This window comes from Zalophus californianus, chromosome X, assembly GCF_009762305.2.
Source record: "Zalophus californianus isolate mZalCal1 chromosome X, mZalCal1.pri.v2, whole genome shotgun sequence".
NCBI classification, from domain to species: Eukaryota; Metazoa; Chordata; class Mammalia; order Carnivora; family Otariidae; genus Zalophus; species Zalophus californianus.
This window is the reverse complement of record NC_045612.1, coordinates 111,093,626-111,106,995: the sequence shown is the minus strand read 5'-3', so window position 1 is coordinate 111,106,995 and position 13,370 is coordinate 111,093,626. Positions and strand designations below refer to the sequence as shown.

Sequence of the window (13,370 nt, the reverse complement as noted above, 5' to 3'; positions counted from 1 at the left end):
AGCAGGAGAGCCGCTGCAGACAGTACGTCCATGAATGGGCATGGCTGCGTGCCAGTATAAACCCCAGTTATGGACACTGAATTTGAACTTCGTGTAATTTTCACATGCCACAAAATGTTCCCCTTCTTTCACTCACCGTCCCCCCCCCCCCCCCCCCCCCCCCCACTGAGCCATGTAAAGTCCAGTTTCACCTTGTAGCCGGTACAAAAACAAGGGGCGGGTTGGATCCTGGCTTGTGGGCTCTATTGGTTTGGAGTATTTTTTGTCCTGGCCTATTTAGGGATTTCAGAAACAATCTTCAAATGTGTGGAGGAATTTCTTCACCACGCTTGGCTGGTTATCCTACCCGTTGCAAGCCTTGACCTTGTGGCCTGCACTACTTCTGTTTGAGTTTTGTCCCCCATGAGAACTACCCTCCCTTTAATTTTTCATGGACATCGCTGAAGGTAAAATGGTGATGGTTGGTGAAGTTTTGTTCCTGTGTGGATCGTAAATGTTTGGAAACAGAAGCACACTGAAAAGAATACTCAGATGATATAAATTAATCAGAGAAAGTAATCTGTGTATTGACATTTCTACTTTTTCTCCATTAAACCAGAGTCACTCAGAATTTGTTAACATTTTATTGGGGCTGGCTAAATTGGTGAGAATACAGAGGTGGGTGAGAAAGAAATGCGTAGCATAATAAAATAGAAATTATTATATTCAGGAGCACCTTGCTGGAGTTAGTTTGCATCGCACAATATATTATGACTACCTGTGATTTATTGAATGTAATTTGCTCTTTAAAATATGATACTTTCTCTAGCTATCACATTTATGCCTCTTGCTGAATGATACTTGGCTGTGAAACACTCTTTTTTTCTTTTTCTTTCTGTTAGGTGAAGGGAAAGAGGACCCTGGGAGAAAATATTGCTGATAATGGAGGTCTGCGGGAAGCTTTTAGGGTATGCACTGCAACATTTGCTGTGATTTTTAAAATTAAACTATAGAATGCCACATGGGTGCATGTCAGTTTACACTATAGGCATTCTTGAGGAGTTAGATTTCTGTCAATTCTGTGAATTTCTGTGAATAGAATTATATTTCCATGTTGACTCTGTCCTACTCTATTATATGGATAGAGCTGCATTTCTTTTTTTGGGGGGTGTAAAGTCACCCTAAAGAATAAGAATTGTTAAGAATCATGTATTTAAAGGATAGTTTTCAGTAGGTGCATTCACAATAATATCAAAGCATGCTACAGAAATCTCCTCAGGGCTACGTTCATATGAGTTTTCCTTGAGTACACTGTCTCTATAGCCCTTCTTGCAATTTTCTCTTAAAATACCAAACTTCTAAATTGTGGCCAGAGGCTAGTGGTTCTCATATAGTGGGCCAGGTAAGAGTCTGTAATAATGTTTTCATCATCCACTGGTCCTTGGTAAAACAAGAAATGTAAGGATGATGTGGAAAGATTTTCATAAAGGTAAATGCATTTAATGTAAAGACCAGGCCGTTATTCTGAGGTTACATCCTTCCTGTCTTCTGGTTAACATATATTTTATAAAGTGATGGTGATTGAAGATGACAGTTTTCCCTTTTATTTGGAAAAATAAAAATTTGGCACCAATATGTTGACCCCCAAATTTATTTCCATAGTCCTTGCCATTGTGTCAGAGAAAGAATAGCTTTTTGGGGGGGAGGAGTTATGTAACATGTGAATGCTTTGGCCCAGCTGCCCTGGTATCTATTGAGTGTGAGGTCTTTCTACAGGTGAACCTGCCTCGCTGTTAGGCAACACAACAATGTTTGGCATTTCCAGGGGCTGGTTTTGTTAAAGGAAAACTTGACAGGCTGGTACATGGTGGAGGATATATTTAGGATCTTTGCCCTGGGTGAGAAAAGAGGAAGGCCACCATTGCAGAGGATCATCCATTCTGCTTCTCTCACCAGGCCTACAGGAAATGGATAAATGACAAGAGGCAGGGAGTTGAGGAGCCTCTCCTACCAGGCATCATCTTCACCAACAACCAGCTCTTCTTCCTGAGTTATGCTCACGTGAGTAGGCCAAGGAAGGGGCATCAGAGATGAAATGTGGGACTTCGGCTTGCTCCCGTGGTCAAAAGTTTAGTGGTATATCTTTGATTTTAGCTGAAATATTATCTTGCTGTTCATTTTCAGGGTAAATTTCACCTTCTTAGTGTTCTATGGGACATAATTAATTAACTGATTGAGTGAGGGTTTATTCGTGTTGTTTGTCAAGTGGGTTACCAGCCTATCATAACCCACTTGGTATATCTTTAATATATGCTGACTTCTTAATGTATGCACTACACTTTATAACCATTTCTAGTGATTCTGTCTTTGGCTTTTGTGGCTCTGCCTTTTGCTGCATTTCTCCTTTTTTTTTTTTTTTTTTTTGCCTCACTGGCTGACTGTATCTCACCACTTTCAACCTGTGGGGGACCCTCAAAGCTATGTTTTCCACCGTCAGATGTGTATGTGAAGACTGCTAGAGCTGAAAACAACAACAAAAGCAAGGAAAGTCATCTCACCCTTTTGTGAGTTTGATGGGCTTTCTGAACAGAAAGTGAAGGATGTGTACTAAAAAAGACACAATTCTCAGTTCAAGTCTCTGGCTAATGAGGCAAGCGCCAGTTCTTGGTTGCTATTGGTTATTGCCCTGGCTTATGTCACAAACGTGTAGGCCTCATTTTCAAAGCAGGCAGGGATGGGTCGATGAAGGTTCTAACGCATGGCTTCACAGTGGGCAAATGTGTGTCTATAAGACAAAGGTTGTTACCAAAACAGCCTTCTTTTGCTCAGTCTTTGCATTGGCTCCTCAGTAAGCCAATTCCTTCCCGTATCTTCTTTGGTTGAGCCTGGCTAAAGGATTCTTACCTTTCTGGGATCTTTTATTTCTTAAAGCTGACATGGCAACACTTAGTTAGTGATCATTTATCTACATGACATCAGCAAAACTGGAGTCACCAAAATGACCTCCCTTTTTCGTTTTCCTGTTGCTATCAACACACCCCATTCTTTGGGTCTTCCTGGATAGAAAATCTAGATTCTTTGCTCTTACTTGATTTGTCTATCCTCGTTTTTATGACATGGGTTCCCAAAGCTAGATGTTTCATCCTTTTAACTTCTCTTTAGATTCATCCTCTCTTTCTCCCCATTACCCTATATCTCATCCTCTGTAGAATAGCCCTTGATCTCTCCTATTCTGGATTATCCCAACAGCCTTAAGGCACGTTTTTCTGCCTTTGGCATCTTTCCACCACTATCTTACATGCCCCTGTGAAACAGCGTTTTTATTTCATTACTGACCAGCTCAGGGAACTGCAGTGACTCCCAAGTGCCTACCACATGGAGGCCAAACACATGCAGCTGGCTCTTACCATTCTGTCCAGTCTTATCCCCCTCTACGCAACCAGCTCTGAGGCTCTACCACGCTCACCCTTAGCCAGGCAGGCGTCCTCATGGCCGCCCTGCAGTGTTAGGCCTATTACTGTCCCTGGGGCTTTGCTTTGGATTTTCCTTCTATAATGTGACCTCCTTCATACTCCTCTCCCTCAGACGATTTAATCCTGTCTTTATCTTTTAGGCTCTGTGTCGAGTCCCACCTCCTCCACATTTTCCACAAACTTCCCCAAGGACTCCAGTTCTCTTTTTCTCTCTCTTTTTTGAATCTCCAACTCCTTTACACTTCTCTTCATTACTATGCAGTTGAGTCCTTAATTGTTCTCAAAATGTTGAGGACTTTTAGTTTTATCTCCATAGCTAATCTTCTGGATCCTTCTATTTCTTATGTATCTCCATAGCACCCAGCAAAGATGCTGGGTATATTAAAGATGCTTGACATTTTTAGATGAATTGCTTAAAAGGGATAAGACTAGGTAACAGTTCCGTTAAGGAGACTTTTTTTTCTTTTTCTTCTTTTTTTTTTTTGGAGAGGGGGGAATCAGGACTGGGTCAGATATCTCAAATAAGCACACACAATACAGTTAGAATTTTCTAGAGCAGGGCTGGCAAACTAGGACTCATGGGCCAGATATGGTCTGCTGTCCATTTTTGTAAAAACTCTTTTATTGGAAAACAGCCAAGGTCTTTCCTTTGTGTTGTGGGTGGCTGGTTTTGTGCTACAGTGGCAGAATTGAGTAGTTGAAACAGAGATCTTCTGGTGTGCAAAGCCTAAAATATTTAATGTCTGCCCTTTTACAGAGAAAGTTTGCTGACTCTTGATCAAGAGGACAAAGTACAACATCCACTGGTTCTTCCTTTGGTTGTTAACTTAATCAAAGTCCATCTTATTTACATCTGAGTCCACCATATCTTTTTGTGCATAAAGTAAACTGGTAACAACATTACCTTCATAAGTTTTGAAATGTCTTCAAATAAAATCCCAAAGTATATCTGATTTATTTTAAACTAAAGTGATTTAGGAAAAAATGGAAAGCTATTTTATGTTACTAATGAGAAATTTATCTTGGAGGTTTTCCTACTGACAGAAGGAGATTTTTCAGTCTTTTGCACATTGGAAGAAGTCTGCCTATAGGGAGTAAAGTTATTTTCCCTCCTGAGAAGATTCTAGGAAAACAGTAACAACCATAATGTGTTTTCAGAAGTCTCTTAAATGATTTATGAAGCAAAGGCAGTACTAGAACAATACCATATAATGATGTAAGAATATAAGAAGAAATAACACAAGAAAAAATGAGGTAATGGCGAATGTCAGAAACAACTTCAATTTAGCTAGCTTCTGAGGAAATTAAGGAATCACATCATGAAAACGTCTTCCCAGTCACATTCGGACTGTTTATCTTCAGCAAAAGCAATAACATCATGCTACCTTTTCTGCTTCCTGTGTCCCTGTAGTTTCTGTGACCTGTTAATTTTTTCCCTCAGATATTCCCCTCATCCTTCTTCTCTCCATTCCTCTTTATCCTTATTTAGTGGCCACTCATCGGAAACCTTTCTGAGGCCCATAAATACTCTTCGAACTGATCTCTAATTTCCTCTTAGTACTATGCACTCCTGCCGGATAATTCTTTTAAAAACACGATTTCATCATTTTCTTGCTCACAAACAATGTTTAAATATAGTTTAAATTCTTTAACTTGTTGCTCAAGACTTCAGAAGTCTGGCACCGTCCTCTCCCCGCCGCCCCCCCCCGCCCCGGTCTCCCATCACTGCCCATCATGCGCCACACAGTCCAGTTACACTAAATGTCTTGCTTTTTTTTTTTCTCTCTCTCTCAGGTCTTTGCTTCCATTTTCTCCTGCACTTGGAATGCGCCCCATCATTTCATGTCTCCTAGTTCTTTTCGTACTTCAAGACTATATCATGTTTCCGGACACATTGCAAGTCAGGATTGAGTAGGTTACAGTGCAGGAGCAAACAATACAAAGACAGTTTCTTTTGTGTTCATGCTCCTCGTCTGTCTAGTGTGGGTTGAGAGTGGTGCTCTACTCATAGTTACTACTCAAGGACTTGGGTTTTGGAGTCTTGATCTCAACACGTGCTTACGTGTTCACCATTGGAGTAGGAAAGTGATATGAGGAAATGTACGGTGGACCTTCATGTGGCATCTTAAATTGCTCTTAAGATGCTTAAAACTTATGCTAGGTTTTTAAAGCTTCCACAAGGGTGTGCCGTCTATCACTTCTGCTCACATTTCACGGATCAGAGCAAGTCCTAGAGCTTTGCCTAACTTCAAAGTCTATGGAGAAGTGTCTTCCTATCCAAGGCCTTGACTAGGGGTGATGCAAGCAAGGCCCTTAGGGTGCAAAATACTCACATCCCATGACCATACTCAATAATGAATGATGGGTTCATTTTTTCCTGTTGGAGTATGACTGAATTTGATAAGGGCTCTTCCAAGCATTATATTATTTGAATTTATACATTGGCCGACTCCTGGGCATATACACTGTTCTCTTGATTTAAGAAATTTGTCTGGAAACCATCCTAATTTACTCAAATTGTGGAATTATGCACACAATAAAACCTTCTACTCTGGGGATTAGAATAATAGATGTTGCCACTGATGAAGGTTTTATCTGATCTACTGAAACTGTTTGTCATCCACTGAGTCTAAAATTACTCTTCAGTATAATTTGGAGCAGTTAAGGTGGTAGAAAGTGTAATTGGAAAGGAAACATAATTATTGGCGTGCTTTTCTCTTCTAGGTGAGGTGCAATTCCTACAGACCAGAAGCTGCCCGAGAACAAATCCAAATTGGTGCTCACAGCCCCCCTCAGTTTAGGTAAATGGGCAAATTGGTGACCCTCATTTTTAAGTGTGCGTCTCCCACCTCCTCCCCGACTCAGCCATCCCTGTTCTATACCAAATGGGAGATCGGAAAAAAAGCCTGTCTTGTGAACAGCGATATCTCCATTTTGCAGACAGAAATATCTGGCCAAACAGAAACTGAGCACCTTTTCTTTCACTAGTAGGAATCTAGTTTAGTCAGAATTCTCTAAAAAAAAAAAAAAAAAAAAGTGTCTGGTAGGCATTGATGCATGCCTCTAGTCCAGTGCTATATCAAGAGATCCATGAGATAGTACAGACTCCAAAGGTACTTTAGAATCCAAATCAAAGCTTTAGTATTAATTCCCATTTCTTATCTTCCAGTTTTTGAAAGGCCCCAGTCCAGGGGTGCCATGAGCACCATGGGTGCTCAGTAAATGGAAGTATTTGATTTATCCAACCACCTACTTTTTTGTGTGTGGGGGCCAAAAATGTCTCTTTCCTTAGACAAGGATGGGACCTTACATACTGTGCCTTAAAACACATAGAGCTCTGGTGTATTTTGTGTTCTAGAATATCCTGTTAAATACCTCTTGTTCTTTCACACAGCCAACTGGCAGACATGAATGAATGCCTGCTTCCCAAATAGCTCTGAACACAAAAGGATGTATGGTGATATTTAGCTATTAGAATTCATATCTGAAGTCAAAGCGCTATGTTTTGGTTTTCAGTTTGAATCATTTTTTGAAACAGTTGCTTCAAATGAAGGGAAAGGATTATGAATTATAATCTTGTTTAATTGTGAGAATGTACAAAATAACAAGTAAAAATAAAATTAAGGTTAGTGTACTTACCCAGTGCTAGGTTTCTAGCCCAGTTTGAGGGAGATTTTCTACAGTTGGGGTCAGAGAATTATAATGGGATATATAAGAAACTATAGTAATTTTTATTGACTGATTCTTTCCTTGGAGCATGTTATATCTGGATATCTTTAATGTTTAAATGAATCCATCAGCACAGTGTAGGAAAATCATCTAAAATTTCTCCTATATTTAAAAATCTTATTCCTAAAGCCTTGCTTTAGAAATGTTTCACAAACTGACTCTAAATTACTGAGTAGCATAAAAATCTAATCACAGTGTTAGAAAATTCTCCCCGACTGGGCTAAACTGTCAAAAAATGCTGACAGTCTCTAATGAACTAATATATGCTCCCACTGATGAATGGTGCAGATAGAAACCACACAGTAGATTAATTACTTAGCAGATAAGATTTTAGAAACTGATTTCCTTTTACTAACTAGTTACCTGTAATGTTGGATTTTAGCTGATAATTTGCAGGGTATACTTACTAATTATCAGCTAAATTCTCTTTAACATTTGCCCAGGGTGAATCACACTAAGAAATATGCATTCCCTACTCATATATCCCAGCTAAAACACAAGAGGTTTGAATACAAGCCAGTATATTCCTTCACATGCCCGTAGGTGACAGAGTCATTAGGGAAGAAATAGTAACTAAGAACGCTGAGTCTCTCTAGTCAACCCTTTGAATATGCAGTTGAGTAAGAAATAGATGAAGGGGCAGTTTTTGCTGGCTTGTTAGTGATGTCTGCAGTAACTATAGATTTTGAGTACAGCAGAAATCACACAATGGAAATACCACTGCCAACCAAAGTGCTGAGTAGGAATCCACAGTCTTTACTGCAGTCAGGGAACGTGCAAGGACACCAGATTTTGGAACTAACTCCAGTAAAACAGTCCTCATCAATAACACAATAACCAACAAGACACCATTCATTAGTTTGTTGCGTGGACCAAATTCTAGGTAAATATGAACCTTCAAGCATAATGGGAATTAAGCGGAAGTATTTCTGTAGGTCGGATGAGGTCTTAGGTAGCAACGACAGGGATGAATCTTACAGACATAATATTGAGTGAAAGAAGCCAGGAACAACAGAGTGCATACTGTGTGATCCCATTGATAGGAAGTTCAAAAACAGGCAAAACTAATCTATGGTGATAAGAGGTCAGACTAGTAGTTATCCTTGGAAGTTCCACTGGTAGGGCACACTGTGGAGCCTTCTAGGTGCTGGAAATATCCCATGTCTTGTTCTGGGTGGTATATACACTTGAACAAAATCAATGAGCTTTACGTTTTAGGTATGTGCACTTTATATCAGTTATACCTCCCCTAAAAGTTAAAAAAAATAGAAAGCCTAAGTATTGGTAAATCTAACAATTTATAGGAATCTGTAAATTTATAGGACTATACAATCATATACATGATTTATAGGAACTGTAAATCCTACAGTTTATAGGAATTTGAGGGTATTGGGAAGATTAATAAGAACATTTGCCTGGCATTCAGGAGATGCTGGTTCTAGTCTCAGCTCTGTGAATTTCTTTGGAAATTTACTTCTCCCATTTGGGCTTCAGTCGTCTCCCCTGTAAAAAGATGAAATGAATGCAACATCCCTGTGAGCAATATGCTGCTACATTTTTATCCAGAACCTGTTGAGATGGAAGAATTAAATGACATGAGCTGTGACATATCTTTTCCAGGGTCAATGGTGCAGTTAGCAACTTCGAAGAATTCCAGAAAGCCTTTAACTGTCCATTGAATTCCACGATGAACAGAGGCCTGGACTCCTGCCGGCTCTGGTAGCTGGAACCCTGGTGTTTGCCGGCCCGAGAGCCATGCAGTACCAGTAGAGGCCACACGGAGTGCTCATCGCCACTGCTTTCAGCCTATATTCCCCACCCCGCCCCCCAGGACTTCTGTTTTTAGCGCATCTTCCTTATTTGGGTGTTGGTTGGATCTAAACAATATATTCAAATTGTAGGGCTCAAAAAAATGGAATCCGAGAAGGGATCCGAGTATGTTTCTTTACAAAACCAAACTAACAAAAATAAATCTCTAGGCCCCTTTTGTTAAAACGTGATCTGCTGAATTGTTGCTCTTGTCCATTTTTAGTGTGTAAACAGCTAGATGGTAGATACCGTTTTAAGCCACAGCTTCGCAGGGGGCCTAAGTAGAATGTATCCAGAAAAAAATTCCGTCTATTAAATGTGTAACCCTCAGTGATGAAGACATGTTCCTGGAATACCTGGTAGGTCTTACTGCTCTATAGAACACGGTGCTAGGCTTTATGTGTCGTCATCCACAGCGTTTATTAACTCTATGGTAGTTAAGTTAGAAATGTGTTGAAGCTTCATTTTACAATTTTTGCTGAAATTTTTGCCTTCAGTTTGGAAGCCTGTTGGGATGAAAACACATCTCGCAGCTTATATCTGACGTAGCTGATTGCCCTGTTCCAGTCAGCATGAACAAAGCTGGCCAAAAGGCTACTTGAGAAAGGATTTCAGTTTATCAAATAGAAAAAAAAAAAAAAAGATTTGTCTTTAAGGCCCGGAAGAAGTCAAAACTCCTTGTCACGTAACAGTAGGGACACGAGGAGATGAAATCTCCACCATTTGATCCCTTTTGCCCAAGCCTCAATGATTATGTCTGTCTGCCAGACACTTTTCTTTAGTCCAATTCTTACTTGTCTTATTACCCTCATATATGTGCACTTTTTTTGTTTCTGAAATGAGCAGGCATTGAGAGAATGATTTTCTGATTCTCCGTTAGGAACGTTATGGCTTTCATTCCCCTTTAGCACAAAGCAACAAATACCACAGTGAGGTGTGGGTGCAAAGTACCCTTGTGTTTTGCCTCAGTTAATGTTACCACTCTTTGAAAAAAGCTTTTTGAAAAATTTCTTGCTTGAAGACATTTTAGAATTTATTGATTAAATTTAAAATTCCCTGTATAGTCCAAAGAAACATAATTTTCACTGTCCAGGCCTTCTAAATAGCCTGTAAGGAAGAGCAGGACTAAGTTTTTGATCCTCAGGACTTTATGCTTTCAAGTGAACTCCTCCATCTCTTATTAGTGTGTGTGTGTGTGTGTGTGTGTGTGTGTGTAGGATAAAATTGTGATGGCCTTAAACTGGCATTTCCAGTTTCTTAAAATAGCTGTCACCCCTTTGCGTTATTCATTGTGTATGCAGTTTTGGCCAATAGGAAAATCTCAAAAGCAAAAGGACAAATTCAGACTAACCATAGGAGGCCATTTTGCACCCCTGTGATCTGTTGTCCTTTTTATTTTTTAAATATAAGTGTGTGCCATGTCTTTTCAAAACCGTGGGAACTTCTGAAGGGAGAAAAATGCAGGGGCTCCATCATGAGGAAAACAGTTACACTGCTTTAGAGGAGAGTAATTTTTCCCCTTGACCTCCTCTCCGAATGAATGAACTTTTGAAGGGCAGCTACTTTTTCCTCCTTTTAACTAAGGCTTAATGCGACCTTAGTTCATATTTTTAAAAACAAGGGGGAATTAGGGTAGGGCTGCTAGGAGAGTACATGCCTTTTCTCTGGAGGAATCATTCTGATTTGGTTTAGACATACAAGATGCTCCTTGTTTTATCCCGGTACTTGGACATTTAAAATCAGCTGAGGTTTCTTATGCTTTTATGGATAGCATTTTCCTTCTAGATTTCTCTTTTTAAACTCCCAATAAACACATTCCTGCAGGTCAGAGAAAGTGTTTGATAAAAGCATAAGATTAAGACTTTGGAAATGGGCATCTGTCAGTCAGTCGTTGATTGAGGACAGCTGGTTGATCAGCTGGGGCCCTACAATTTCTAAACAGTGTGGCTGCCTTGTCCTGATTAACTTTCCTTGATATGTCAGTTATCCTGAAAATTGTAGATATGATGGTCATTATTAAAACAAAATAACCCCAAAGCAGTGATACCAAATCCTCAGTACTAGCTAGAACAAATTTCCGGTAGGATTGGATTTCCAAATACATGCTCATTGTTTAAATTTTCAGACGACACTCTCGTTCCCTTTCTTCAATACAGATCACTAAAGGAAGCAGACACTGAGTAAGTGGTAGAGGGAAGAAGGTAAAACACAAGTGGAAGGAAAGGTAAAAAAGTAGGGAGAAGCTGGCTTAAGAATATGGTGCGGAAGGGAAGACAGGATTTGGGCAATCCTGGCTAAGCACATCCACTGGAGTAGAGCCATAAAGTTTTACAAAAATAATTATGCTAAGTCAAAAGGAAATTAGATACTGGATCACAGACTAGGACTGCTGTCACATACTTTTCTGATTCATATACCAGATGTTCTGCCAACGGACTACTGTCTGGGTGTTGGAAGGAGTTAGGGTTTTTTTTTTTGTTTTTTTGTTTTTGTTTTTGTTTTTTTTTTGAAAATTCTCCCAGATTAGTCAAGGATTTTATGTATATAAAGTGGTATTATTTGAGCTTATCACCATTGCCCAAAGTTTGTTCAGCTTTTCACCAGCCGCACAGCATTGGCCTCCTATTTCCCTTTTTTCCTTTTATGAGATGGACTTGGACATGACTGATGCAAGCTCAGGATTCGTAAATTATCCTGAAGTTTGTTCAGTGCCTTTCCTCAATGGAGCTTAAAGCATAGCACATAAATTTTATCTTCTTTAGCCCTGGAGCATCACTAAAAAGCAACAAGGAATGATGGCTTGCCACACGGGTTATGCTCATGCCAAAGAAGTGGAGAGAGGTTTGAAATTGCTTTGTCGAGTATCCCAGAATCAGGAAAGGCAGAGTCTTTGTTCTGTGGGCTGTTGACCTCTGCATTAACCTTCATCCCTTAGATTACCCCATTTCTAAATACATTTATCCTCTTAGTATTTCTATAACCACTTAGCATTTGATGGGCTTCTTTCCTGATATTTTTAACATAACATCTCAGTTGCATATTAAGTTAAGGAAGAATATGATTTTTCATGCAGCAACATTCTTGTCACTGGTGGCAGTGCCCCCACTGGTTTGAAGAAAGGTGTTCTTGCTTTATGCGTTTTATATCTAAACAGTCATTGTATTTTCTTCTCTTACTTGTGGAACAATGTGAACAGTCATTTTAAGGACAATAAAAAAGTTGAAGATTTTCTGTTTCCTCTTTTTATTTTTATGTATGTGTGTATGTATGTTTTATTCTCTCAAAAAATACTATAATCTATTGTATCTGTTAACACATTCGCTTCTGTTTTAGACTGTACTGTTTGCCCAAAAAGTACACAAAGCACTCTAGTAGACTAGGTTTCTTGGTTTAAGAAAGTGGGATTTGAATGCCATAACTTTGTAGACAATGAGAGATTTGCAAGGTGGTCATTGTATTTCCTTCCAGGATATAAGTCAGATGTGGCTTATTGCTTATGCAATAATATTCCTAGTGAGGAGAAGGGAGGCTTCTGAGGGAATTATCAGCCACGATAGGACTGGTCTTACCAAAGTGACAGTGAACTTTACAGTTAGTATCAGACCAAGGAGATCTCTGTGTGCTCTCACCTTTAACAATCTATAGTCACTCAGCACACCATAACTGAACACCTGTTCTATCTATATCATGGAACTAGCTGTATTCAGGCAGATTATATGCTGTCCCTGGGCCTCAGTGAACAGTTTGGTCTTAGTGGGAGACAGATCCATAAACTGTTAGAATCACCCTGCTTTGTGTGGTGATATTCAAGGATGTCAGGTTGTGGTTTGGTGCACAGAAAAGGAATTGGTCAACTCTCCTCTGGTGGATGCTGTTGGTGCTCTCTCTCTGCCCAAAGGCCAGTGAGTCCCCTTCCCTGGGCACCCTAACCTCACCTGTGTGCTTTTCTTTCTAAGTGGCCGCACTCATGCTACTGGAGCCTCTTTGCCCCACGCACGCTTAGAGAACCGGAAGTGCCTGGGATTTTGTATCCCCTGGTGACCTTTGGACAATGAGTGATGCAGGACAACGTAAGCCTCTCTGTCTTGCCTGAGTCCAGACAAATCTAGAGGCGTCCCATAGAATCTGTACTACTCTATGGAGGCATTTTGAGGTTAGGCTGGTAGGGCAAGTAGAGACCCTTGTTGATTATCTTAAACATCTTTCTGGCACTGATAATGTTCTAAGACATGGGAAAGCACTGGTTTGTCATAGGTGTGCCATAGGGACTGTGTACGGGAGATAAGTGTCAGACGGACGACAGAATTGGTGGGTAATAAGTGGCTGAATGTGGCCTGTTAGTGCCCCTCTTCGAGAGTTTGCTCTAGTTTCTGAGCTGAT

The 13,370-nt window shown here is 40.0% G+C and overlaps 1 protein-coding gene across 1 annotated transcript in view; it reads left to right on the top strand.

Moving 5' to 3' along the window:
- The window catches only part of PHEX (phosphate regulating endopeptidase homolog X-linked), a 215,977-nt gene extending 203,787 nt beyond the window's left edge, over window positions 1-12,190 (top strand). The window contains 4 exon segments of the mRNA XM_027607309.2: window positions 882-947; window positions 1,936-2,040; window positions 6,177-6,253; window positions 8,802-12,190. Coding sequence (XP_027463110.2) covers window positions 882-947; window positions 1,936-2,040; window positions 6,177-6,253; window positions 8,802-8,904 — 351 coding nt within the window. The 3' untranslated portion in view covers window positions 8,905-12,190.
- The last annotated feature ends 1,180 nt before the right edge of the window (window positions 12,191-13,370 follow it).